A 25598-nucleotide genomic window follows, 5' to 3' on the forward strand; every position below is an offset into this window, starting at 1 on the left:
AACCTTAGATAGTTCTTTTAATGTTTAGTTTACATGGAACCCCCAGAGGCAGGTTGTTCATTGGCTTTTCTTCCAGGAATCCTCTTTATGCTACCTTATAGAAAGCTGATATTTTATAATTGTCAAAAGTGCCCATAACTGGTACTTTCTTGATGTAAAGGTACAACAAAGATCCTACAGAAATGTTGATTTTATTTATTTGCTATCTCACTTATTAATTTATTATAGATCATTTGAAAATCATATCAAATATCAAATATATTACAGTATTTGCTAAAGGTATATTAAAAAACCTAATAACACTGCAACATTAATACTAGTATAAAACAGCTGCCCCACCTCCCTTCAACAGATATATATGGGACAAATTGGCAGCACCTTTTTGAACTTACATTGCCCAGAGAGATTAGAAACCAGTAAACATGTTTACAAGAGGCTGCCAATCCTTCTTTGAAGGCCCCTAACTTCAAGCAGTGCTAGAGGAGTATACACACCCTGTTTTCTTCTTTGCATGGGTGCCTCCAACCTGGTTCTGAGAACGACTAGTGTACTGACTGATGTGTACTTGGCCTTCCCATCTCTCTTTAAAATGGTGCTAAGTAGGCACCCAACCACCCATGATGCCATGGGTGACGACCTTTACATGTGAAAAGACTGTCAGGACAAAATGGTAGTACTGTTTCTTTAGTTTTTACACTGGTTAACTGTGAGAGGTTGTTTGGATTTGCTTGTCATCACCATAAATATTTATTTTAAAGAACTATGGAAACAGCCTGTTGAATTCAAGGTACTTTGAGAATGTTTGTCTGAAAGATAGGTTTTTAAATATTCTCAAAGTACCTTGCAGTCAACAGGTTGTTTCCATACAATGCACACATCTTCTAAAACCTCTCATGCACACACTGATCTATTCATATTTTTAGATGTGAATTTATAGCTGTACCTATGTTAACTTTTATAAGTGAGTCACAGGGTTGACTGAGGGAAAAGATGGGGCATAAATACAAACAAAAAAGCAAATAATCCAGCCCAGAAGCTCTCGGTCCTCTGGCTCTTGCATGAGGTCTAACTGTGCTTCCCTTCAGCTGAGCATTCCAGGACAACTGGAACTTTGAGCTCAAAGGTCTTTCTTATTTGTTCTTATGGTTTCAGCAGTAGTGGAGAAGAAAAGGTTCTCTGCAGGTGTTCCTTCCATGACATGGAAGGGATGCTAAAAAAAAAAAAAGCCTCAGAGTACACTGGAGTAGCTTTTCTGCTACCAACACTGCACTTGTAAACTCTGCCCAATTAAGTAATTCACCAAATTAAATAATTCACCAAGTCAGCCAAGTGTACCATGTTGGATCCCAATAAATGCTACAACATGAAGTATTAGGGAAGGAAATCCCCTGTCTGACAGTTATGAGATACACCCCCCAAATATTTTCTTGGCCCTGCAATTTTATGTGTAGAGAGTGGAACGGACAAGACTGCTGCTCTAGAGAAATGCTCTGGGCTGGAAAAGGAAATGGGCTATGCCTTATAAGGTTATCTGCAACTTATTCCAATTAGCCTCCTACATTTCTGTACAACACAGGCATAGCTGTGACTTGCCACCAAGAGAAGGAAGCAAATAGGTATGGACAGGAAGAGCCTCAATATGTTAAAATGGTTATATAATGCTCGTGTGGATTAAAAGGTTTTTAGAACCTATCTAAAAGAATGGTAAAAATGAGGGCTGCTCAGACATCTCAGGGGAAGAATTATGTAACTGCTGAACAATCACTTGGGGCACTTATAACACAGTCATTCCACTTTGACTGCCAGGGCAAAATCCTATGAAATCCTAGGATTTGTGGCTGGATGAAGCACTAGAGCTCTGACTGAGAGTACTGATTATTCATCTCTAAACCACAACTCCCAGGATTCTACATGATGGAGCCATGGCTGCAAATCATAGTGCAATAATTATGTAGGATGCTTTCATTATGTAGGGCTTTGGTGTACCTGCCAACCTAATGTTTGCTAAAGCAGGCCAGAGAGCCAGCAAATGATTAATGTCAATGAGTGTAAGCAACTAAACATTTTAAAACAAATGTCAACAATTTGAATTGAGCCCAAAAATGTGTAATGTGCACTGACAATCTTGCCCCATCCCGCACTGGTCTTTGAATTGGTATCATTTGTATTTCCAGATACTGGCACCTCCATTTAAACTGCACTGTTGTACTCCAGTCTGAATACAATTGGTCCATGAGTAAGGGAACCCAGATCCAGTTTCTCTACAGAGAAGTGCAAAGGGAAAATGAATCCAAGTGTGAAAAGACTCTTCTAAGACCCTTCATGTTATGGACTAATAATCATCCCCAAACTCTGTGCTTCATCCTTCAAGGGAATTACAACTCTGTCTGTTGGAGGATAAAGATGAAAATACCAGCAAAAAGAAAAGGAAAGGAAAGGAAAGGAAAGGAAAGGAAGGAAGGAAGGAAGGAAGGAAGGAAGGAAGGAAGAAAGAAAGAAAGAAAGAAAGAAAGAAAGAAAAGCATCTTTATCTTGTCTTTGTTACATTCCTATTTGTCCTCATATGTGACAAGGATTGTTGACAAAAACAGGCAAAGGTGTGACTCTGTGCTGCTTAGAATTCAAATACTGAATTTAATTTACTTAGGACTAGGTATTTTAGACCCTATTTATATTTTTATAGCAATGGTAGTCATGGGACTAATATTAAGAAGGAAAAACCTCAATTGGAGTGTAAATCTTCCCACTATATTCCTTGTGGGCCATGGTGGGGAATTACCTATAATGACGACCCATTAACAAAATGTAAACAGTATTCATAGCAATTCTATTATTATTTTAAAAAGAAAAATTCCAAAGCACACATAAATTGTCTATGAAACAGAATGTGGTATGTCAAGTTAAATCTAGAAATAAGTCAAGCATCACAAATACGACGTGAACTAACAGACCAGATAAATGAAATATAATGTTCTCAAACTGGGAGCTTTTCTCAGATGTTCAGTATGTGGGTACTACTATTATGGATTAAGAGAGAACAGGTGGACTGGAAATAAGGGATGGTGATGTTGATCAAGGTTTTGGTTTCCCTGAAATAGACAGTAGCCATTTTGATTCCCACAGGTTTTTTGTGACTTGAAAGGGAGAAAGTACTGATTTTTGTTAGATTTTCCTTTTCAGCTGATCTGTTCAAGCAAGCTCATTTTCCCCATTTCCCGCAATCTGAAGGGTGATCATTTTATATTAGATGAAAATTGTGAATGCTAAATATGAGGAAAAAATAGATACGTTTTAGTAAGAAATTTTATGTAGAGAGCCAGTTTTGATATCATCATGTTTCTTTTCACTCCAAGTATCAAAAGTAAAATTTACACAGTGCAGAAAAGGAATAAAAAACTAAGGTTATAGTCCCCCAGGGAATATTTTCCCCCTCTCCTTCCTGTATTATGGGGATATTTATATTTCAAGCAATTCTTTTGGACCAACATTCATATGGCCTAGATTTTCAGTATTTCTAAATTGTATTCCACTTGGAATGCAGGAAACACTACTCTCTGTGAATCCCACACCACTATTATTTAACATGTCATATGCTATTCATGACCTGCACAGCATGCAGACATTTGGTGCTATCTGCTGTGAAGGCATTCAATCAAAAGGCATATTCACTATAACATTTATTTCTGTGCCAGCTCTATTGAAATGAATAGGATTTCTGTGAGATGCTGCACAAGTGTTATACAGGAGAATGTGCTGATGGGTGATGGAAGAGGTTGGAGGGGGGGGGGGCAAAGGGGGATCTCAGAAATATCCAAAAGTGGAATGGAAAGATTTTCCTAATTATGGCATTTAGTATTAGAAACTGGATTTCCAAAGGACTTTGTGATCCACCTGGAATATTTCACATTTCAAGGCTTTGGTGCTCATCCCTCAGACCTTCCCCCCTCCCAGTCCACAACCAATTTCAGAAGTAGACCCTGTTTCTATATACAATAACATTTTCTTCTTGTGTGCTTTCAACTTGCTTCTGGTCATATGGTGATCCTAAAGTGAACCTATTTCAGAGGTTTCTTGGGTGGAGAGTATGTGCCTCGCCCAAGGTCACCAAGTAGATTTCCATAGTTTAGGGAGGAATGGTCACCAGACCCATAGTACAACATTCAAACCACTACACCCTGTTAGCACGGAATAGCACATCCAACATTAGATTTTTGCTGAAAATCATTCCAAATCTCATAGCTGGGAAGCAGGGCAGAAACCGGGATTTTTCACAAACTGGGTGATATTAGGGATAATATGAGACTATAGCAAGTGGAATGTACTATGGTATTGTGGTGGAAATATTCCTTGTTGAAATAAAAAACTATAGAAAGATGGAGTCACCTTTGTCAGCCAGAGAGATGGTTTTTGAAATAAAGGCTTGGAGTTTAGAAAAACTAGAGCAAAGGAATAAGGAGTGCATCTTGACCTGGATGGAAGCTGGCACCAGTAAAAAGACATAACATAAACTACTGAGATAAGGACATTCAGAAGCAAGGTTAGGAGGAAAGCCACTGAATTCCTACAGGAGGGGGTAAGGAGTGATGATGCAGTTTTAATGTATGCATGTATTTCTGTTCTGATTGTAAGAATTCTGTATGTTTAAATTGTAATTAGCCAATCAGGTGTATAGAAGAAGCTTCTTTGTCTTGAATAATATAAAAAGAGCCATTTTGTCTTGTTCGGGGTCTCAGCTTTTGGAACTTGAATTCCACTGAGTTCATTGTTTTCCTTTGTCGACAATTGGAAATAAACTTATGGATTTTCAATTACTAGGTCCTCTTGCCAATTCTATTGTTCTGCAAATCCTAGAAATTTAAGTTTCCTGAAATTTCTGTTACAGTATTCACAGTCCACATTTCCTCCTATTATAGTACTAGGACTGAATCTAGGTTTATTGGTACTTGATCTGTGAGGCCTCATTGGACCATCATTTTCTTATTTAAAATAAATTGCAATACACTGAACATTTTGTCCATCCTGCTCTTGCCGTTCCAAATAAAGCTGGCAAATCATATGTCCCTATATGAATCTGCCTGGCCCCTAAAATCCTCAGGAGAGGCCCTTCATTCATTGCCACCTCCTTCACAAGCACAATTTGTGGGAATATGTGATAGAGCCTTTTCAGTGTCTGTCTCTAGGCTCTGAAAATACTTCCTAGGGCAGCTACAATGGCCCCCTTCTTGCTGTCCCTCTGATAGCAGGCAAATACCTTTTTTTCCCATTAGAACAATCTTTTGAAAACTTTTTAAAAAGCAAGTATTTTAAGAGTATACTACCTTGTTTTAATTGCAATTAAAAACTGCTTTCTAACATGTTTACTTGTATATTTTAAATTTCAATTTTAGTATGTTTTTTAAAGAAGAAGTCTGGCATGGTGTAGTGGTTTAAGCATTGGAGTATGAAGATTATTACCCCACCAATACCCGCTGGGATAGATGCAGGATGTAACCATAACATACAGATCTCATCAGAAAGTGCTGTAGTCTAGCAGTAGGGAGCCCATAACCAATCTGGGCTTCTCCTGCAGTTTTTCAAGAATGGGATTTTCCTGTTGTTGTAAAGCTGCAGGAGAAGCCCAAATTGGATACAGATTGCCTACTGCCTGACAGTGGGTTGTCTGATATGATCTGTCTGTTAGTTACAACCTACATCTATCCTGGTGGGGAATTGGCAGTGTGATAATCTCCTATGACTCTGGAGAACAGGGTTTGGATCCCTGCTAAGTCATGAAACCCAGAGGAAGAACTCGGATTAGTCACACTCTCTAACTCTCAGATGAAGGCAAAGTCAACTTCCTCTGAACAAATCTTGCCAAGAAAACCTTGTGATAGGTTCACCTTGGAAAATGGCTTGAAGGAACACAACACCTGTTTTAAACATCTTCATTATTAATATTCAATGCTATTTTAATTATGGTTTTTGGTATATTTTAATTTTATTATAATTTGTAAGCCAACGTGAGTCACAGTTTTGAAGGGACAACAGGGTATAAATAAAATGATAACAATAAAAATGTTTTCAAAATATATTTTTGAAGAATGTGATTCTGGCTAATTTTGAATTATTCTGTACAGTTGTCTATTAGTAAGGGGGTAAAGAGGACAGGATGGGAAAATTTCCTTATGCAGACCTTATGTTCACTCACCTGAAGGTTCAGAGCTATGTGTCCTATACTGCCATAACCTTCCACTTTCTTCCAATTCCTCCAAAAGCCTAGTTCTTCAGTGGTTTAAAGATTCATTAATGTAGGAAATACAACAGAAGGCTGGGAAAATCAAAGTTCTTAAAGCATCACCAAGAAATCAGTCAAACTGCACAAAAGCCATCAATACTGACTGACTACCTGGGTACTTGTTTATTCATTCCTGATGTAGACTACTGATAGAGATAAAGCCTTCAGATATCCTTCTGCAGGAAGACAGTCATTTAAAATGTACTGAGATTAACAGCCCAGCAATTAGTTTTCCTACAGTGTTCCTTTAGGATTCTTTACAATTATCATTAAACATGTTCAGGAAAAAGTATCTTCAATCAATCCACCTCTCACAAATTCTAAATAATATATGATAGCACTTTAACTTCACCACAGTCTTTGTTGCTTGTGTTAAGAACACAAACACTGCTGGATTAACCCAAAGACTCATCTACTTGAACAGTTTTCAATCAGACAATTCTAACATCTTGGCAAGGATGACCTAATGAAGATAGCCTTGTCTGCTTGTTTTCCTTCATTCTCCAGTATTCAGATATTGCTTCTGTACATGGAAACTACATCACACAGTTATTGTCCTCCAGGGTTTTGTATAATTCTAAATAAATAAATAAAGACTAAGAAGCCAATTTCTTATCTCTGACATAATGAAGATGCTTTTCAGAACCTGAATGACATGGGGGCATAATGTGGTGAAATGAGAAAACAGAGCTACCCCTATGATTAGCAAATGTTGAGGTTTCACGAAAGGGCAGCAAACTGCTAGTTATTTAATTTGTTAATAATTTACCCTCAGTACAAAATATGGCTTTTAAAAAGGTGCTGTGGGATTTCTCAAAGGAGCTATTTAGCTATGACTGTTAGGTGTTAAACAGAACAGCTCTGTCAGGAAATTTCATGGACCTTATAAGGCCCTTTACAGCCTGTGGGTGGAGTGAGTGCTGAGCATCCTGACTGCACTGCCTCAGCACCATCTTTCTGCGTGGCCATTCAGATGGTATATGCCATGATGATGCCCCTTTGGCGCAGCGCCCAAACAGTGCAGCACCAAAGGGGCATCATCAAGCTGTACAGCGGTGGCTATGGTGCCCCTTTGAGGGCACAAAAAGGAGCCAGTTTTTCCAGCTGCTTTTTATGCTGTACAGAGGCTGGATCGGTGCCATGGCATGCGGTTGCTGCAACACCAATCTGGGGCAGAAAGGAGAGGCATCTTGCCACCCCTTCCTGCTCATCTGTAAAGCCCCTAAATCTTCTTTTTCAGGTTTCTAGTACCATCAAGTTGTTTGCTACTCATTCACTTACTTGGTTTTCCTCCTCAGTTTTCTTTTTACATTAGGGGCTGTTCTTCTATTCCCAAAAGCTATTTAGTTTATTTCTTTCATTTATTTTAAAATGTGTCCCAAAACATAACGTTTAGAGAGGTGTAATAAGACACTGACTGATAGATGCTTTCAGAGGGCATGTTTTATGGACTTGTTTGCACACTAGTTTATGGACAAATTAAAAGAAAAAATGTATTCCAAAGGTTGTATTTCTGAACCTCAACCTCAGCGGAAGAATATGAAAAGCAATCTAGAATAATAAAAAGTGTACTTTTTAAAAACATTCACAGGTTGCTGCCACACTGTAGAATTAATGGAGTTTGACATTGCTCTAACTGTCATGGCTCCATCCTGTGGAATACTGGAATGTGTAGTTTGTTGTGGCACCAGAGCACTCTAACAGAGAAGGCTAAATATTTTTTAAAAACTACAAATCCCAGAAATCCATAGCATTGAGCCACAGCAGTTAGAGTGGTGTCAGAGTGCATTAATTCATTTGTGTAGATGCAGCCTCAGGAATAAAAAAAACTCACAAAATAATTTGAGTTTCTCCAAGACCAGTGATGGGGGAAAAACATTCTTAATTAATTAATTAAAATTTCAATTTCCAAATAAATAAGATTAGACTGAAGGTGATCTAGGCTATGTGGTGTATGGTGATATCTAAACACAAATATCTGTTGTGTCTGGTAATATCTCAAGGTGGATACTGCTATCAACCTTGCAGTTATGAAGTTACAGTACTCTCTTCAGCATAAAAGATATTAAGTATTCTAGTGTTAATGGAAATGCGGAACTTGACATTGAAAAGGTAATGATGAGGAGCAGTTTTAATGTGAAACACTTACTGGTTACATTAGAGATGCTCAAATTAGCCAATTGTTAACACTTTTTACTGTGCTTGAAGAGTGACCCTTGAATTTTGTTTCCCTGTATATTTCTATGACAAATCCTAGGCAAGCCAGGTGCACAGTTCCACTGTCAATCTTGAAATATAAATGCATCTGTTTTAAATATTTGAGGAAACCCCATGGTAGGGTTGCATTAGGGTTGCCATAAGTCAGAAATGACTTGAAGGCACACAACAATTCTTACTGTAATGACTGTTAAATCCACAGCAGTTCATATCACCATCACCATCACCATCAGTTAACCAAGTACATCCTCATTGAATTCCTATATTACATGTCATAAAGTTGAAGTGGAGAATCTCCACCTTGCTCATTTACTCCTGACTACCCATGTAGAAAACTGAGCTGGACTTTGGATGCTTAAATAATGTTTTGAACCCCTTCCCCATGATATTGGCAATGTTTCCTTGGGATAATCTGTAGGCAAATGCATGCTAGTAGCTGTCAGTGAGAAGGTTAGGATCCAAAGGTAGATTAGACCACCTCTTTTCTCTCTTTCTGCACCTCTTTCTCTTTCTACCATTCTTTCTCCCTCTTCCATCCCATACAAGGAGCTACTATGGAATAACTGGATTGGTCTTTCAAAGGCCTGAATGGACCACGTGCAGAGAGATTTGGATATCCTGGGCCAGAGGCGATCAAACAAAGAGGTGCGTATTGCTTAAAGCCACAGGTTGCCAACCCTGATACAATGCATCTTTCACTGAACTGAGTTTTGTATACAGCACCACTGGTGTGTAATGCCACTGCTTTTTACATGTAAAGTTGAGAAAGAAAAGGGAGCAGAGTAGGAATATAATTCTTCAGTAATTTCATTCTTGAAGGGGAAAAAAACCAAGTAATTTTAGCAATTTTATTTGCACTGGATGCAAGTCTTTGAAAACTGCACAGTCTGTAAGACTACACACAGTGCTGGACTTATTCTGTGCAAAATCCCTATGTGGTACTTTGCACAGAAAACAAAAGGTTCCTTCTTTTCTGCAGGAATTAATATTATTTATGTATTTTTACAAAGAAAATGATGTAGTTGGAGATTTAATTCAGTGCAAAATTCACATGTAGAAATCTATAAATTTTGTGTAGAAGAAAAACTAAGTTAATTTTCTGCAGAATAAACTTTAAACTGCAAAAAATCTTTTTCGTCCATTATTCTCCTTATCAGAGTTTATCAGATGACATCCAGCCAGTTCAGCACCAAACCCAATCTATACCCCCATAATTTGTTTACAAATATTTCTCTTATGTCTGTTTATAATGTCTCCCACTGTGATACTTGCTGCCACCACAGCACATCACTCACTCAATGTGATTGACACTGGCTGCCTCGTTCTGACCTTAGAATGAGAGACTTGCTATGGGGGTGATACTATGGGTAGCACAGTGGGCCATATATTTGAACAGCTGCCTGGTATCAAAAGAGAGGGCCCCAGGTAATAGTGGGACATTGTGGCAGCTCCAGGACCAGAATACTCTGGGCAGCTCTCAGAGCATTCTGGCCCATGCAAACCTAACTCTACCTCCACTTTACCTATTCTATGATGGATTTCCCCTACTTAATGGATCACCATCTGGTCCATTTTCCCCAGTTTGAGCACTGTTTTCCTTTTGGGAGAAGACTGGGGCAAATGAGGTGTTCTTCCTTTTCTCTGGCACTTTTCAGCATTTCACCACCTTCTCCACACAGAAGCCCCACCACTTCCTTGTTCTTCCTTTTGCTATATACTCCGTGTGTGTGTGTGTGTGTGTGTGTGTGTGTGTGTGTAAAACCTGTCTAGCAGGCCTGAGCTTATTTTGTGCTTCAGCTTATCTCACTTGCTACCTATGTGCTGGCTATTTGTTTGAATTCCTCTGTGATGATTTTCCCCTTTTCCCATAGAGTCTGAGGAAATGTCCAGTGTTCTATCTGGCCTTTTTTTCTTGAGATCACTTTTAGTTGTTGAGGCCTAATGATGAGTACAAAATACTGCAGCAGTCTGTCCCCTTACATAAGCCTAACCCGTATCCATCTTGGTTGATAAGATATAGCAGAAAGGCCAGGGAGTGGTAAAATGAGTAAGGGTAAGGTGTTTCTTGCCTTGAAGCCTCCTTCAAGGTGTGTCTTCTCTTAAAGTGACAATAGTATGTCGTCTCTAAAAGAGAACATCTTTAAGGTATCTGTTGAACCACTGCCCCATTACTACTATCACATTTCTGGTTGAGAAGCTTGAGTGTATGATGGTGGGCAGCTTAGGACATTCTTTTAGGAAATATTTTTGGAATTCTTTTCAGTCTGGTTTCAGGCAAGCATGTGATACTAAAATAGATTTAGTTGTCATGAGTAATGATCTTCTCTGAATGAAACATGGGAGAAGTGCCATTCTGTTGGTCCTACTGGAGCTTTCGGTACCATTGATCATGGTATCCCAGTGGGAAGGCTCTGTAAGATGGGAGTGAGAGGCAGTGTGTTGCAGCGGTTCCAGAAAGTAGAAGTGGAGGATTCCTGTTCAGTTTTATGGCCTTTAATGTTTGTGAAGTGTCACATACCATTTTATCCCCATGTTGTTTAATATCTATATGAAGCCATAGCATAAGTTCATTAGAATTCTGAGGTGTGCTGACAATAGTTCTACTTCCTCTTGTTGTCAGAGTCAGCTTAGGCTATGTAGGTGCCTGGATGCAGTATTGGAATGGGGGAGGGATAAGAGAGGATAAGGCATAGGCTCTGTGGACTGGTTGTTCTTGGATCTCAAAAGCAGGTAAACAATATGTCCTGGATAGGGTTGGACTGCTCTTCAGGGAGAAACTTAGCTACAGTAGTCCATGTATTGCTAACATTGAGATGAGACTATTGTAATGCATTCTTCAAGGGGCTGAAGATTACTCAGAAGCCACAGCTAATGTAAACCACAACAGTGAGATTGCTATACAGTTATAGACACCACATAAAAAAAAGGTCTTAAAGGGATTACAGTGATTTCAATACAGTTCCACACTAGATTCAAGGTGCAGGTGATGATATCCAGAGCCTTAAACAGTTTAGGAACTTAATACATGAGGGAGTGCCTATCCCTTTATACAATTGCTCAAGGACTGAGGTCTGGGGAGGACATGTGAGAGGGTCTTTTCTACTGTAGCAACCAATTTGTGTAATGCCTTCTTGGTGGATATAGCCCTGATGTTGGTTAAATGATTAAAAATATACTTCTGGGAAAGGAGAGCTAGTTGGGAAACACACAAACACACACTTCAGTTCTTTCAAGTTCACAGCTGAGGGAGCTACCATGTTACTAGAGCATGGAAATGTTACCTTTTTTTTTTTTACTAACAACTCCCAGAATCCCACAACAACTGGCCCTCTAACAAATTAAAGTATCCCTACCAACCTTCTGATCCTGACTGTAGGCTAGAATCCAATCCTCTTGTTTTGGGTGGAAGAGCATGCTGTGAATGTAGAAGTTCAGTCGGTATTTTTGATAGGTGGCTCCTTCATCAGAACTGATAAGGAGACTGCTCTCAATCTCTGGGTCAGTGAGCAACATAATCTGTAAGGGAAAAACAACAACAGATGAAGACTGGAGTTTAGTATGGGGAAGACAAATAAAAATATTAACTCTCTAAATCTATAGGAAATCATTTTAGTCAATTGTTAGTGGTCTCCACAGCATTTCAGAATAACCAAAGTGCAGCAAACACAAACTGAGACAAAAACTAAGGTGACTTTCTCAATGGAAAAGGAGTTCAGTAGCTAAACATCTTGCTTATTAGAATTTCTCCAAATATTCTGTTAATTCAGTCCATCTTAAGGCAAAATTACTCTATGCCTTCACTCTAATCAGTGTTGCTATAAAACATTAGGGCTGTCATGCTGCTTATTATTCACAATGTTGTAAACCAGACTTATATTGCAAACATTGAATTCACTTTTTGTTTGTTTGTTTGTCATTGCAGCAGTGTAGCAACTGAAAGCCATTCAAATGCTCACCTTAGAAGCCAGGCAGCACTACCAACATAGGGATTTCCAAGGCACTTGAAAGTAGGCTGGTGAGTGAAGACATATCCAGCCCTCTCCCAGCAGTGAAATGCAGTTGTGTCTACCTGTTGCAAATCACCTCATAATTGAGAGAGAGCTAGATGCTTGTTTACTCACTGCTCTGCTCCCTAGTGGCTTGGAAATCTGTCAGTGATGCTACATAGTTTCTATGATTGTTTTTTGTTTGTTTGTGGTAACACAAGGAGATGTAGTTGAAGCAATAAAGATCTGTCATCATAGCTACATCTCTTGATGCAGGATCTTGGCTGTTATTTTTGCTAGTAAATATATATTAGATGGGTAAATATAATTATTTAGAAGCCCAGAAGTTTGTACTGACAATTAATTCATCTATATTTAAAGAAAAAATGTCTTTGTTCTTATTGAATCTCCCTATACTTAACTAACCAATGTCAATTCAAGCTCTTGGCCTAGGAAAGTATGATCCCATTGGAAAAATAAAGAACAGCTCTACAGCAAATAATCAAGATACATTCATCTAAAGAGTACCAAAACAACAGAAAGCAAAGGAATATGCCCCTATAATTTAATTTGATCATTACCAGGTAAACACAAAATAAAGGAGTGTGTAGAGTAGAGTAGAGTAGAGTAGAGTACTGCTCAAATGTGCTTAGCAAGACTATGGAGGCTATAAGAAGTAAGAACAAAATCAAAAAGATTGTTGTAGCTGACATTACACACCTTGAATTCATGCATCAGAACTTCTTGGGTGATTTCATGTCAACTCTACATATCTAATCTGTGATTTTAATGGCTGGCTGGTTGTGCTTACATGGTGGATTTAGAGGCAGCTTGTGCCACATTCAACTACTTCCCACATGTCCACACTGGCCTTTTCCCAAAGTGAAACAGTTAAATTCTGATAGACACAAACCTTTATTCAGATTTGACTTCATTACAAGAGATCTGTGTTAGACATGGACTGAACGAATTCAATATACTTCACTGTTAGTTCATAAAACACTGGCATCATCCAATCAGCTGTGGTGGCCCGACATGACGATCCTTCTCCTCTTCGCCCAGATAACTATCATTAATGTCACTTAAGTCACACCTTTCCATTTTCCCATCCCACTTACAGAGAGGATATAGAGCCCAGATTAAAAATTAGGCTGGACCAGAGGAATCATGTAGATAAGCAATATAACAGGAGACCAGCTTAAATGGAGACCAGCTTAAAATAGAGGGGTTAAAAATTAGTACTGATTCCAGTTTTTGCACAATGGATCTCCCTGCTTCTCTGTTTATCATCCATATTTCCATGCAGTTTTCCTCTTCACTTTGAACCTGCTTATCTCTAACATTTTCAATATTTCATTCTGGCCTTAGGAATCCAAATAAATGAATGATCAGACTGGAAGCCCACTGGAACAGTAAAATACCACTAGCAAAATAAAAACATGGAACAGGATCCAATGATGTGTTATGCAATGCATATGTGGGGCAGAAATGTGCAGTCACTCAAAACTGCAGCACTTTTCACTGGCAAAAAAAATGATGGTTTTTCAAAATGAATAACAGATTGTCTCTTTGGCAGTGGGAACTACTATGGCAAGAACATTAAGCTCTGGCTATGCACGAGCTCTGCTCTCTTGCATACAGATATCAGTTCTTTAGATTTTTGGCCATATTAAATTGACTGCATGCATATTCTACAGTAATGTAGCACATTGACAAAATCCAACATATGTGACTTTTGGAACATTAAAAACTTCATAAATGAAACATACAACCATTGGCATATAGACTAAACAAAAAGGAATCATCATGCTGGATGACAAACAAACAGTGCCATCATTCCAAAAGAAAAAAAGTGATTTGACAGATGGTTAGTTCCATTACTCAAAACCAAATGAAAACTAATGTATATTAGCACACCATTAATCTCACCCAACTGTGTCATTTGCATATTAATCTACCTCTTTTACCTTCTGTATGTGTATGGATGTTCAAGCATGTGTGTCACACACATAGGGTTGCCATAAGGCAGGACCTCCAAACTGGGACAAATGTAGGACAAATGTAGGACACGTTTTTTAAAAAAATGGAGGACACATGAAAAAATTGATAACTTTTTTAAAAATGTTAATATAAATGCATGTTTCTTAGGCTTGCTCAAAATGGGGGACATTTTGGCATTATTCCTAGACAGAAGGCTGAAATGTACTTCTCTTTCTGGCCAAACACCTCCCCGCCAATTCTACAAGAACATTTCCCACTTCCAAGCTAGCATTTGCAAGATCACAGGCAGTCCCTTGTGCCACTGAAAACTACATTTCCCACTTCCAAGCAGCCATAGCATTTAAAGACCACAGGCAGTCCCTTGTGCCATTGCAAACTACATTTCCCACTTCCAAGCAGGCATAGCATTTGCAAGATCACAGGCAGTCCTTTGTGCCTTTGAAAACTACATTTCCCACTCCCAACCAGGCATAGCATTTGCAAGATCACAGGCAGTCCCTTGTGCCACTGCAAACTACATTTCCCACTTCCAAGCAGCCATAGCATTTGCAAGATCACAGGCAGTCCCTTGTGCCACTGCAAACTACATTTCCCACTCCCAAGCCTTCTTAGGAATTCCCCCCTTCCTCCTTTTCCTTGCCCCCTCCAACCCCCCCAAACCCCTCGCCCCCTCTTTTTCCCAGGTATGTCTCAACTTAGGAGGGATTTATGGGACAGATCCAAAGCCTTTTTTTCTTTTCTAATGGGGGCAAAGCCTTGAGAAGCCCTGGACCCCTGAGAAGAAGAGGAGGGGGGCTTAGAGAGAGGAAGAAAGAGAAAAAGAAGATGAGGAGGGGCAAGAAAGGAAGAAAAAGGAGAGGAGGAAGAGGAGGGGAAGAGGAGGAGAAGAAAAAAAAACCCGGAGTAACAAGAAGAAGAGAAGGAGGGGAAAGAGAAAGGGGGAAGCAGCTTGCCTGAGTGTAAATTCCTCCCTGCTTGGATGTTGCCCAAATAAGGAAGCAGAGGGCTGGCCAATAGAGGCAGGGCAGTGCAGCAGACCCCGCCCCTGCTGGTTTCAGTCCTCCTGCTGCTGCTCCAGGCATGTTTCATAGGCAGCACTCTATAGAAGGCAGGCAGCAGCCCTGGGAGCTCAGAGTTGGGCAGCCACCCGGGGGCGGGGTCAGGGTCGCGACGGGACTGGGCACGCCCCCCAGGGGGCGGGAAAGTCCCACCCACCACCGTGAAATGGCAACCCTACACACACACATGCCCAGATATATGTCTGACATAAGAATTTATCAAGTGCCATGAAAATTCTAGGCATGGTTTCTAAAATTTATCTTGCTTGAACATATCACAGCAAAAAAATCTATTAGCTGGAAATGCTGTTGCATCTATAAACTCTTCCAACTATCCTTTGATCTAACAGAATGCTACACTTTACAGCAGACATACAGAATGATGTCAGACCAGAGTTTACAATTTTTTGGACTATAAATCCCAGAGTACCAAACCCAGCATAGCCAGAGATTCTAAGAGTTATAATCCAAAAAAGTAATCTTTACAAGTCCTGTTCTTTGTTTTACTTAAGAGTATATCCACACTGCAGAATTTATGCAGATTGTCACCACTTTAACTGCCATGACTCTATCCTACAGAATCCTAGAATCTGTAATTTGGTGCAGTACCAGAGCTCTCTGACTGACCAGCCTGAATATCTCACCAAACTGCAAATCCCAGGATTTGCATGCCAGTTAAAGTAGTGTCAAACTGCTTTAATTCTGCAGTTGGATAAACCCAAAGTCATACATACCCCTTTCAGTGGGTTTATTTGGCCCAACAATAATTGAAACCAATTTAAACTTTCAGACTGAGCAAGGTATAGTGCCTGCATCAATAGCGTAAAGAACTGTACACACTGGTCCCATGCACTTTTTCTAAGTATCTGATTAGATCTTGCTATGTTGAGTGGCACGTTTTGAAAAGGACAAAACACATTCTTTTAGTGAATTTGGATTCACTTAAACACAAGTAGAACTCTCCACATGACCTCGGTACTTAACACAGCCGGTATGCATTGTGTTCCTTTCAAACCTTGTGGCTAACATACAGCCAATATGAACAGTCCTCCTCCCATGTCCACTAACACTAAGTCTGACCAGAGTGGGTTGAGACTAGTGTGTACTCAAACCCATCTCCTGTCATTTAGGAGGGAAACATTGCTAATAGGCAGTTTACTAAGTGGGATGCTCATTCTAAGAATAAGAGTAGAGGAGCAGGAACAAAAATAACACTACTAGTCAGTAGTAGTACTGACTAGAATTTTGGATCATTAATTGTTCTAGTTCTAAAAAACCTAGGAAACATTCAATAATGTGGCATCTTCCAAGTAGCATCACTTCATGTATTCTGCTATTGAAATGCTATCTATAGCAATTTCATTCAGATGTTTTGTCCTTTATTTATTTATTTATTCATTCATTCATTCAATTTATATCTTACCTTCCTCTTTCCAAGAGACCCAAGGCAACTTAAAAGCCTGTTTGGAATTGCTCCCAGTGCACTTATCACCACTGGAGCCATTATTCCCAGAGGTACTGAATCTCCATTTGTAGATTTCAGTATTTTATCATTCTTCCCCTTTGATTGTCCTGAAGGACTGCGACATCTGTAATTTTCTTCTTCTTTTTCAACTACAGTTATGTCTGACATAGTAATCGTTTATCCGTCTGGATCTTAAACTCCCATAAACTCCCAGCTATTTTTTTTTTAGGCTTATCTTCCCACCCACTCTTTGCAGATGGTAAATTATAACTTTTGCACAGATTTCAATATCCATTTGCAGCCATTTGATCACATTGTTTGTTATATTCATTTATATTCATTTTCCCCTCATTTTTATTATTAGCTAAAAAGTCATTAGGAAGTTTTGAACAAAGGATGATTTGCACAAGCCAGTCTGGAAAATGATAAAGACAGAATATATTCAATAGATCTTGGCGAACAGGGAAGAGGGGAACTTTTCCTTTGCAGCTGACTGCAGAATCCATAATACAATTCTTGTCAAAAACATAACATTTTTTTAAGTATTACAATTCCACTTCTGTCTACAACAGACAGGAACACACAAAGATATTAAATGTACAAAGAACTATTAAGATAGGCAGTCACATACAGGATTTGGGGCCAAAAATAAAAATATCCAGTTGGCCGAAAAACAAATAAAACCACAATTAGATACATGGTGATTGTATTTGTCACAAATTCCAGCTACTACTGGGATAAAAATAATAGTAGAGCGGATAATCTCTCTCAAAGAATAATAAGGTTTTTTACAAGATGCAGAGACTTTTCAGCATGTGACAGAATGTGGAAGCAATACAGTGAAGCCAGCTAGGATGCTAGGGTAACACATTTCTGTATCCAGTTGCAAACAAAACCACCATGTGTCCACAAACTGGAAATCTGTCAAGGAATCCAGTAGTGAACAGTCACTTTCAGGCAACATGGGGATCAGGGGAGTTATAGTTCAAGGAGAAAGCACCACATTCAATATTACCCTCAATCTCAAACAATGATTTCTTCTTCTCCTTACTGACAAATTAGGGCTGCATGCTATAACTAGTACATGTAAAACCCATTATCAAATATGGAGACTTGTTAGTCTTAGGAAACAAAATCACAGGTGCCAATAAAAATGTAGAAATGTAAAATGTGCATGTCTGTGTATGAGAGCCAGCACGGTGCAGTGGTTTGAGTACTGGACTGCAACTTTGGAGATGGGTCCAAATCACGTCTCAGCCATGGAAACCAACATGGTGATCTTGGAAAGGTCACACTCTCTCAGCCTCAGAGAAAGGCAAAGGCAAACGCCCTTTGAACAAATCTTGCAAGAAAACCTGGGTGATAGGTTCACCTTATGGTCACCATAGATTGGAAATGATGTGAAGGCACACAACAACAGCAACATGTATGTGTCTGTATGTGCACATCCTTGCTTCTTCCCTGATGGCATTATGGGGTTAACAGTGCACAGAGGCATCATTATAAAACATGCATACAACCTCATTAACCAAAGTAGGATTTCTCTCACTTCTGGACTATTCATATTAAATTTATGAACATGCATGCAAAGTACTAATGGAAGGCAATATGACTGCTGAAATAAATTATTTGATTATTGTTTAATGTTTTGAGAGGGAGAAGATCCCCAGCAGGCACACCTCCTTGATGCTGGGGCCAGCTGCTGCCAAGAGCACTCTTCATCTGCAGCTGTTTATGGGCTCTTTTATTGCAATTTGCAGCTAAGTTGAAAGCTTAACGGTCAACAAGAGGAAGGTCTGAGGTCCTATACATTATAGAAAAGTGCAAGCAGTCTACTAGTCTAGGTGTTTGCACAGCAGCTTGAGATGACATTTTACTATCTGACTGCTTAGACATGGTACACCTGCAAGAAGACAATAAGTGGCCGCAGAGACATCAGCCTTTCTTCCTAAATTGTTAAAAAGCAGCAGCCATTCCAGAAAGCTATTTGAACCATTTCCATCTAGTTACAAGCATTGGATTAATTTCCTCTGCCTCCCTTTCAACCCTTATGTCATGTCTTATTTGGATTGCAAGCCAGAGGACAAAGACTGTCATGCTACCTTTCTGGAAAGTTGCTCTGAGAGCCTTTTTGGCTAAAGGGTGAGGCAGAAATGTTTTAAAATAAATGACTAAATGGTTCTGTGGAACTGAACCATATGGAAAATCCTCAATGGGCTACGTGGAAATTTTGAAACCAAAGTTGTATTTAGTATATTTTTGTTTCAGCCATAAACTGAAATACTGTATGCATAATGACTACAAAAATGAACAGAAGCAAAACAAACAAACAAACAAAACCAAAGTGGCTGGGAGGGGAGATTTTAGCTGAATTATACAAATTGGTAAGTCAAGTATTTTGCTATGGCTTCTGCAAAGCTGCTTTTGCTGACTAGTGGCCAAGAAAATAATTATTGTATAATACACCATAATGTTAATTGACAGCACTTCCGAAAGAGAATATAAAGGAACATGAGTGACATCTGTCACTTTATTTGTTATTTCATTTTGTTTCACACATACATTCTATAATTAATGAACCAAATGAGACAAAATATGTTTGCATGTTTCACTTTGTTTACATGTATCAAATTTTTACATATCTTGATAATCTGTCAGTGATGTATTATGCACACCTAGGCTGCTGTACATGTTTTTGGAAGTAAATTCTATGGAACGTAATGATACCAGTTAGCATGTATGCTAAAAGATGGGGAAGCATTGATCCAGTAGCTGGAGGCTACACCCCAGTCTTGGAAGCCCAAATATAAAGTTAACAGGATCAAAGATAAATGTGTTATCTCCTTTCTCCCTCATTCTCTTGCAAACACATAGGAGATTAGCACACCAGCTTTCATTCCCTTGCTGGGCAAAGGATGTAAATGCACAGGGATGGATTGTATCACACAACTCCATCCCCAGGCAGTACTGATCCCATACCCAATATGGGCTTCTCCTGGGGATGGAGCTGTGCAATACAATCCATCCTGTGCATTTACATCCCATGCTGAGCACAGGATTGATAGCTGATGCACTAATCTCCATAGACACAATACGAATTCACACACAAACTCACAACTCTGAAAATGCCTGAAGTTACTGGGATGGGAAATGATGAATTATAAAGCACTGGACTTTCTTTTATGTCTTAATGCTTTCAAAATATGTAACTTACTGCTGTTTTAAACACAATAGCATTTTAAATGTTTAAATTATAATTGGGTTTTGAAAAGTTGTAGTTTGCTTTCATCTTGCTGAGAGTTGCCTTGAAACCCATATTGGGAGAAAGTGGGTTATTAAATAACTGAGCAAAACAATTAAATCATACTCCCAAATGCAGACAAGACTCCAAATTTGGTCTCAGGCTGCAAGAGAACAATTTATACTACCTATGTATGTGCTTTTAAATCACAAAATATGAATGATCCATTGTGTACAATTATGTCATTTTTACAGTATTCTACCGACTCTTGCATAAAGATGAAAAGAAATTCAGAAGTAGATTTAGAGCGTAAATCTCCTGGTAAGGAGAGGGAAATGTAGGGAAATTAGGACCAAAATCCCACTGATGAACTAAGCTTCCCTGTTTTCTAGGATCATGTAGCAATGACGACAGAGGCAGACTATGGCCAGACCCCTGTTTGGCACAGCATAGCTCAATAGTTCAGCATATAGAGCTACATTGCTGCTGACCATTGAACACTCCCCAGACATAAAATTCAGGCACCTGTGGGAAGAACCAGAAATGGCAGCATCTGGCTATGGCCTCATAGCCAGATGAAAAATGATTACATTATGTGCTGAAATTTGCGAGGATTCTCTGAAGGTTTCAGCAGATGATGCAATCCCTTTGCACCTGATTATTGGGACATACCTAGAAGTTTCTCTGATCCCCCCCCACCACACACACACACAAACCATGAAATACCCATGAAGATGAGCCTTTTAAAAAAAGTAAAGGTCGTCCTTGACTGTATGTCGTTGTAATCATCTGCAAGGGACAGTGCTCATCTTCATTACTAAATGGAAGAGCCAGCATTGTCCAAGGATTACTCAGGTGGTTGTGTGGCCAGCATGACTGCATCAAATGCTTTTACCTTTCCACGGAAGTAATACCTATTTATCTACTTGCATTTGTATGCTTTCGAACTGCTAGGTTGGCAGAGGCTGGGACTAGTGACAGGAGCTCACCACATCATGCAGCACTCAGGCCTCAATAGTAAGCATAAGGAAGGCTTTGTTTATTGAACAAGACCAAAGGAAATACCAATGCCTGCAACAACCAAAATGATAAAATAGAATAAGGTAGACTTATACCTATGTATACCACTAACAGAATACCAGCCAAACATCAGTTAGCCACAAGCAGTTTATACAATGAACTCTTGTTATACACTGAGGTTTGGTTCCAAGATCCCTCATGTATAACAAAATCTGTGTATGTTCAAGTCCCATTAAAAATAATGACATAGCAAAATGGTGTCCCTTATCAAAAATGGAAAATCGAGGTTTGATATTTGAAATTTATACTTTTTTTGAACATTTTCAAACCATGTATGCTTGAATCCGAATATAAAAAAATCTGTGTATAAGAAGGGCCGACTGGATCTCCATTGTCTCACTTCCTTCAAAGCTTCAATACCCATGGACTTTTACTTCCTGAAACTACCACCTACACCAGCACAATTATTCTGGCGTTGTGCACCAACAGGTTTTCTGCCCATGCCTACATAGGTAGGACAAATGGGATCTTATTAAGAACAAGGACATTTGAGATGAATATTGTGAAAGAACATCTTATAATGAGCCATATAAGTCTATGAACTAGTCTCCCAGTGGATGCAGATATATGATTCAGTGTTTATGAGGCTTAATAAAAATAAATGGAGTAGAAATTCCTGCAGCTATGGATCTCCCCGTCTGTGTAAATCCCTTATTCCCCATGGGCTAAATCCTACTCAGCAGCTGTCTTGCCTTCAGTTCACCCATTCTCACAATGTTCTACAGATAATGAACTCTCTGTCACCCTGGGCAAATGTCTTGTTAATAATCTTGGCCCTGTCCGTGCATTTGCCAGCCAGGTTTGGCCATTTTCATGTTAACTATCTAATGTAGCAAGTGATGCATACAGCCTCTTTGCTTCAGGGAAAACACTACTCAGATATAGGGTGAGGAAGAATTTCTTAACCTAATAGTAGGTAGAAGATGAAAGCAACACTGGAAATGGTTGAAGACAGAAATAAGAGCTGCTTGTCCTATATTAATTTTTGGATATTTAACATGCTTTTTTTGTTTGATTTCTATCTATATCCCTTAGAATTTTTTTTTTGGGCTGGGGATCCCACATTACCAGTACAGACACATGTCCATGGCATGGAGGAAGTAGAATCACATTGGCAGAATTGTACACATTCCATGTGTGTGCTGCAGATATCATCAATATAGCTCCCCTTTGTGCAAACAACCAGAGATCCTGGTTGCATGATCTTCACCACATAATAACTGTGTGTACACTGTGTGCATACAACAGAGATGGATGATGTGTCATTCATTAGCTGCTAGTGAAAAATCCCATTATCTGCCATTGCTCAATGCTCTCTAGATGCTGCTGGAAAGCTTTAACAATGGCTTCTTGGCAGTTGCAGTCCAAACACATCTAAAGAACCATGTTTCTCAACTTTTGCTTCAAAGGTTTATCCACAGTAATGAATATGGGTCGGTAATGTGCCTACTGCCAGAATCCTATTTCCCCTTTCACATGCATTCAGCAGTCTTAGATTCAGAACTGTACAGATCTGGACTTTCAGGGATTATAGGGCCTACTCAGTTATAATATTATGATTTCAATTTAACTAACCTGGTTCATTCCTATGGAATTCTATGATTCGTAGATTAGGAAGCGTACTTCATAGCCAGAGATCTCTAGTGCTTCACAAGACTACAAATCCTATGATTTCATAGGATGCAGCCATGTCAGTAAAAGCAGAATAACAGTGCTATATGTATCAGCTAAGGTGGAATCATTTATTTATTTAATTAATTTATCACACCACTATAGTTTGAAAGGCCTCTGTGTATGTTACTAAAATCTGCATTCGTTTCTCCATTGGCAGTCCAGTCATGGCCATTCTATTACTAAGATTATGTCTTCCTGCTTTGCTCTTACTTTAACATCATGAATGATAGTAATACAGAGTAATGAAACAGTCTCAAAGAAAAATGGAGTAAGCCGATATCTGGGTACTATTTCTTTCTATGCTTGATAAATAGAGGGTAAGAGAATTATACTTCCACAAGATTTATGACCAAGTCAGTGCTAGTAGATTATGATGGTTTTTGTGCCTCTTAAATACAAAGAACACTGCCCTTTATTAAATACGCAAGTTTAAACTTTTTAATCTCTTGACTGTCCTAGCAAGAGAATTGGTGTCTTCATAGAGCAAGATTTAAATGAACTCTATGAGAGATCAAATGACATAAAAATATGTTAAACACTCATTTTGCTGGCTGAAGAGGTTCATGTTAGGTCTCCTATTTCAAAGTAAGTGGGTGTTTTTTATTATCGTTTTTAATTTGTTTCTATTCTGGTACAAATGAGATTCTTAGTTTGGTCAACACAGAGTATGGGAATGACCATGTTAAATAAAATGCAAGGTGTTTTTATTTTTTACGGTAGTTCTTGAATAATAATAAAAATTGAAGAGGTGATACATTTTTAAAAAAACACAGAGCAACTCTATTTCAAAGCAATACTTGGAGAAAAATGCTCAGCCACAAGTAGCAGTGCAAGTTGTTAGGCAGGTTGTTATTCATCATATTGATGTGTCTGTATGGGACTACAACCTCTTGCTCATAATTAAATGTCACAATTCATAGGAAAGGTAACACAAAAAAGAACAACTTCAGGAGGAATTGCATACAGATGTTAACATATGAATATTTAATCACAAACACAGGCAAGATCAATCTTTACCAATCCATTGGCTTTAGTATTAGAGAAGAAGTGGCAGTCAGTGCTGTACTGCACTGTGAGAAGACTTTTCAAAAGTTGTATTCCTCTAGGTCTAGAATACAACTTGTGGCATGTTTTTGCCCATGTGGATGTTCATTAAAAAGTAATAAGCCATCTGGGTTGGAGTTGTAAGCTTCTCATGGCCTAGTGATGGTATGACATTCATTGCCATGTGGTACAGTGAAGGTTCTGTCTTAGAAAGCAGGGACCAAGGAAAGGATTAGAGAACATACACACTCATGCACACACACACACACACATTAAGGTAGGGTACAAGCAACCTCTGGATCATGTGTTGCCACCCTTGCTTTAAAAGAGGGTTGATCTATCAGTGCTTTGAGGGAGATGAGACTAATTCCTAATGGATAGGACTATCAGTGAGTCAGCTAAGAGTGTAAATCTTTGTTCACTTTCTTCTTGCAATCAAGAATGAGTAATTTCAACACTCTTCTCTGCATGGAAGAAAAAAATGAGAAAATGGTACACTTTTTGAATACCATTCACAGTTTGGGACTTCTCCAAATGAGTTCTTTGCACAATTTCTTTTTCTGGTGGAAACATGAATTTCTGCTGTGCACACACACACACACACACACACACAAATGTTTTTTGTACAGAAAATGTATAGTTAAGCAGGGATCAATTTCATGTAACAAAAGTTGTGAACTGTAAAACATTTTGCTGAATCCAAATATGTTGAGTGTAAATTGTTGAGACATCATTTTTCCCCTCAAAAAGATGGGCCATGCAGCAAAACAATAAAATAAAAAATTCACAATACATTGATACTTTTATTGGATCAACTAAATGCACAAAATGCCTCATGCAGGCTTTCAAAGCTACAATGACTTTTTCATCAGGCAAAGATATTAAAAATCATAGATGAAAAGAAAAGCAATGAGGGCTGCATCTGCCCCACAGAATCAATGCAGTTTGAGACAGCTTTAATTGCCATGGCTCAATGCTATGGAATTCTGGAATTTGTAGTTTTGTGATATATTTGGCCTTCTCTGTCAAAGAGCTGTGGTGCCATAACAAAGTAGAAATCCCAGGATTCCATAGGCCAGAGCCATGACAGTTAAAACAATGCCAAACTGCATTAATCCTGCAGTGTAGCAGCAGCCTTACAGAGTAAGAGCAGAGCCAAAACAAATGCCCAATTAAGCTGGGATAGAGCACAGTAACATTTTCAAAAATCAGCTATAGCTTTCTGGGCATAACTGGTGAAAAATTCAGAGCTTTTACCCCTGTCCTTGATGATAAATGCTTACAGTTTATGGTTGTCATAAATAATAGCAAACATTAACAAAAGAATTTTGCTGACTTTGTATAGCTACTTTAACAAAAGACAATTAGTGTGAGCAATATAATTTGCAAATAATATGCATGTTGCTGGCTCTTCTGTAAATTAAAGACACTTCACAAAATTGATGTCTTTAAAGGAAACAGCAGATAGATTTTTGGAACTGCCCTTTCATCAAAAAGGGCTCAGATAAGAACGGATGGTCTTGATGTGAATCCAAACATCAGATCTTTTGTGTGTACT

The 25598-nt window shown here is 38.8% G+C and overlaps 1 protein-coding gene across 1 annotated transcript in view; it reads right to left on the minus strand.

The window, feature by feature from the left end:
• Positions 1-25598, minus strand: part of SORCS1 (sortilin related VPS10 domain containing receptor 1) — a 539126-nt gene that overhangs the window by 174346 nt on the left and 339182 nt on the right. Inside the window, exon 4 of the mRNA XM_089508330.1 lies at positions 11849-12007. Coding sequence (XP_089364456.1) covers positions 11849-12007 — 159 coding nt within the window. The remainder of the gene's footprint in view (positions 1-11848; positions 12008-25598) is intronic.

This window comes from Sceloporus occidentalis, unplaced genomic scaffold (genome assembly GCF_023333645.1).
Source record: "Sceloporus occidentalis isolate IW3139 unplaced genomic scaffold, rSceOcc1.0.p SCAF_2, whole genome shotgun sequence".
In the NCBI taxonomy this organism is placed as follows: Eukaryota; Metazoa; Chordata; class Lepidosauria; order Squamata; family Phrynosomatidae; genus Sceloporus; species Sceloporus occidentalis.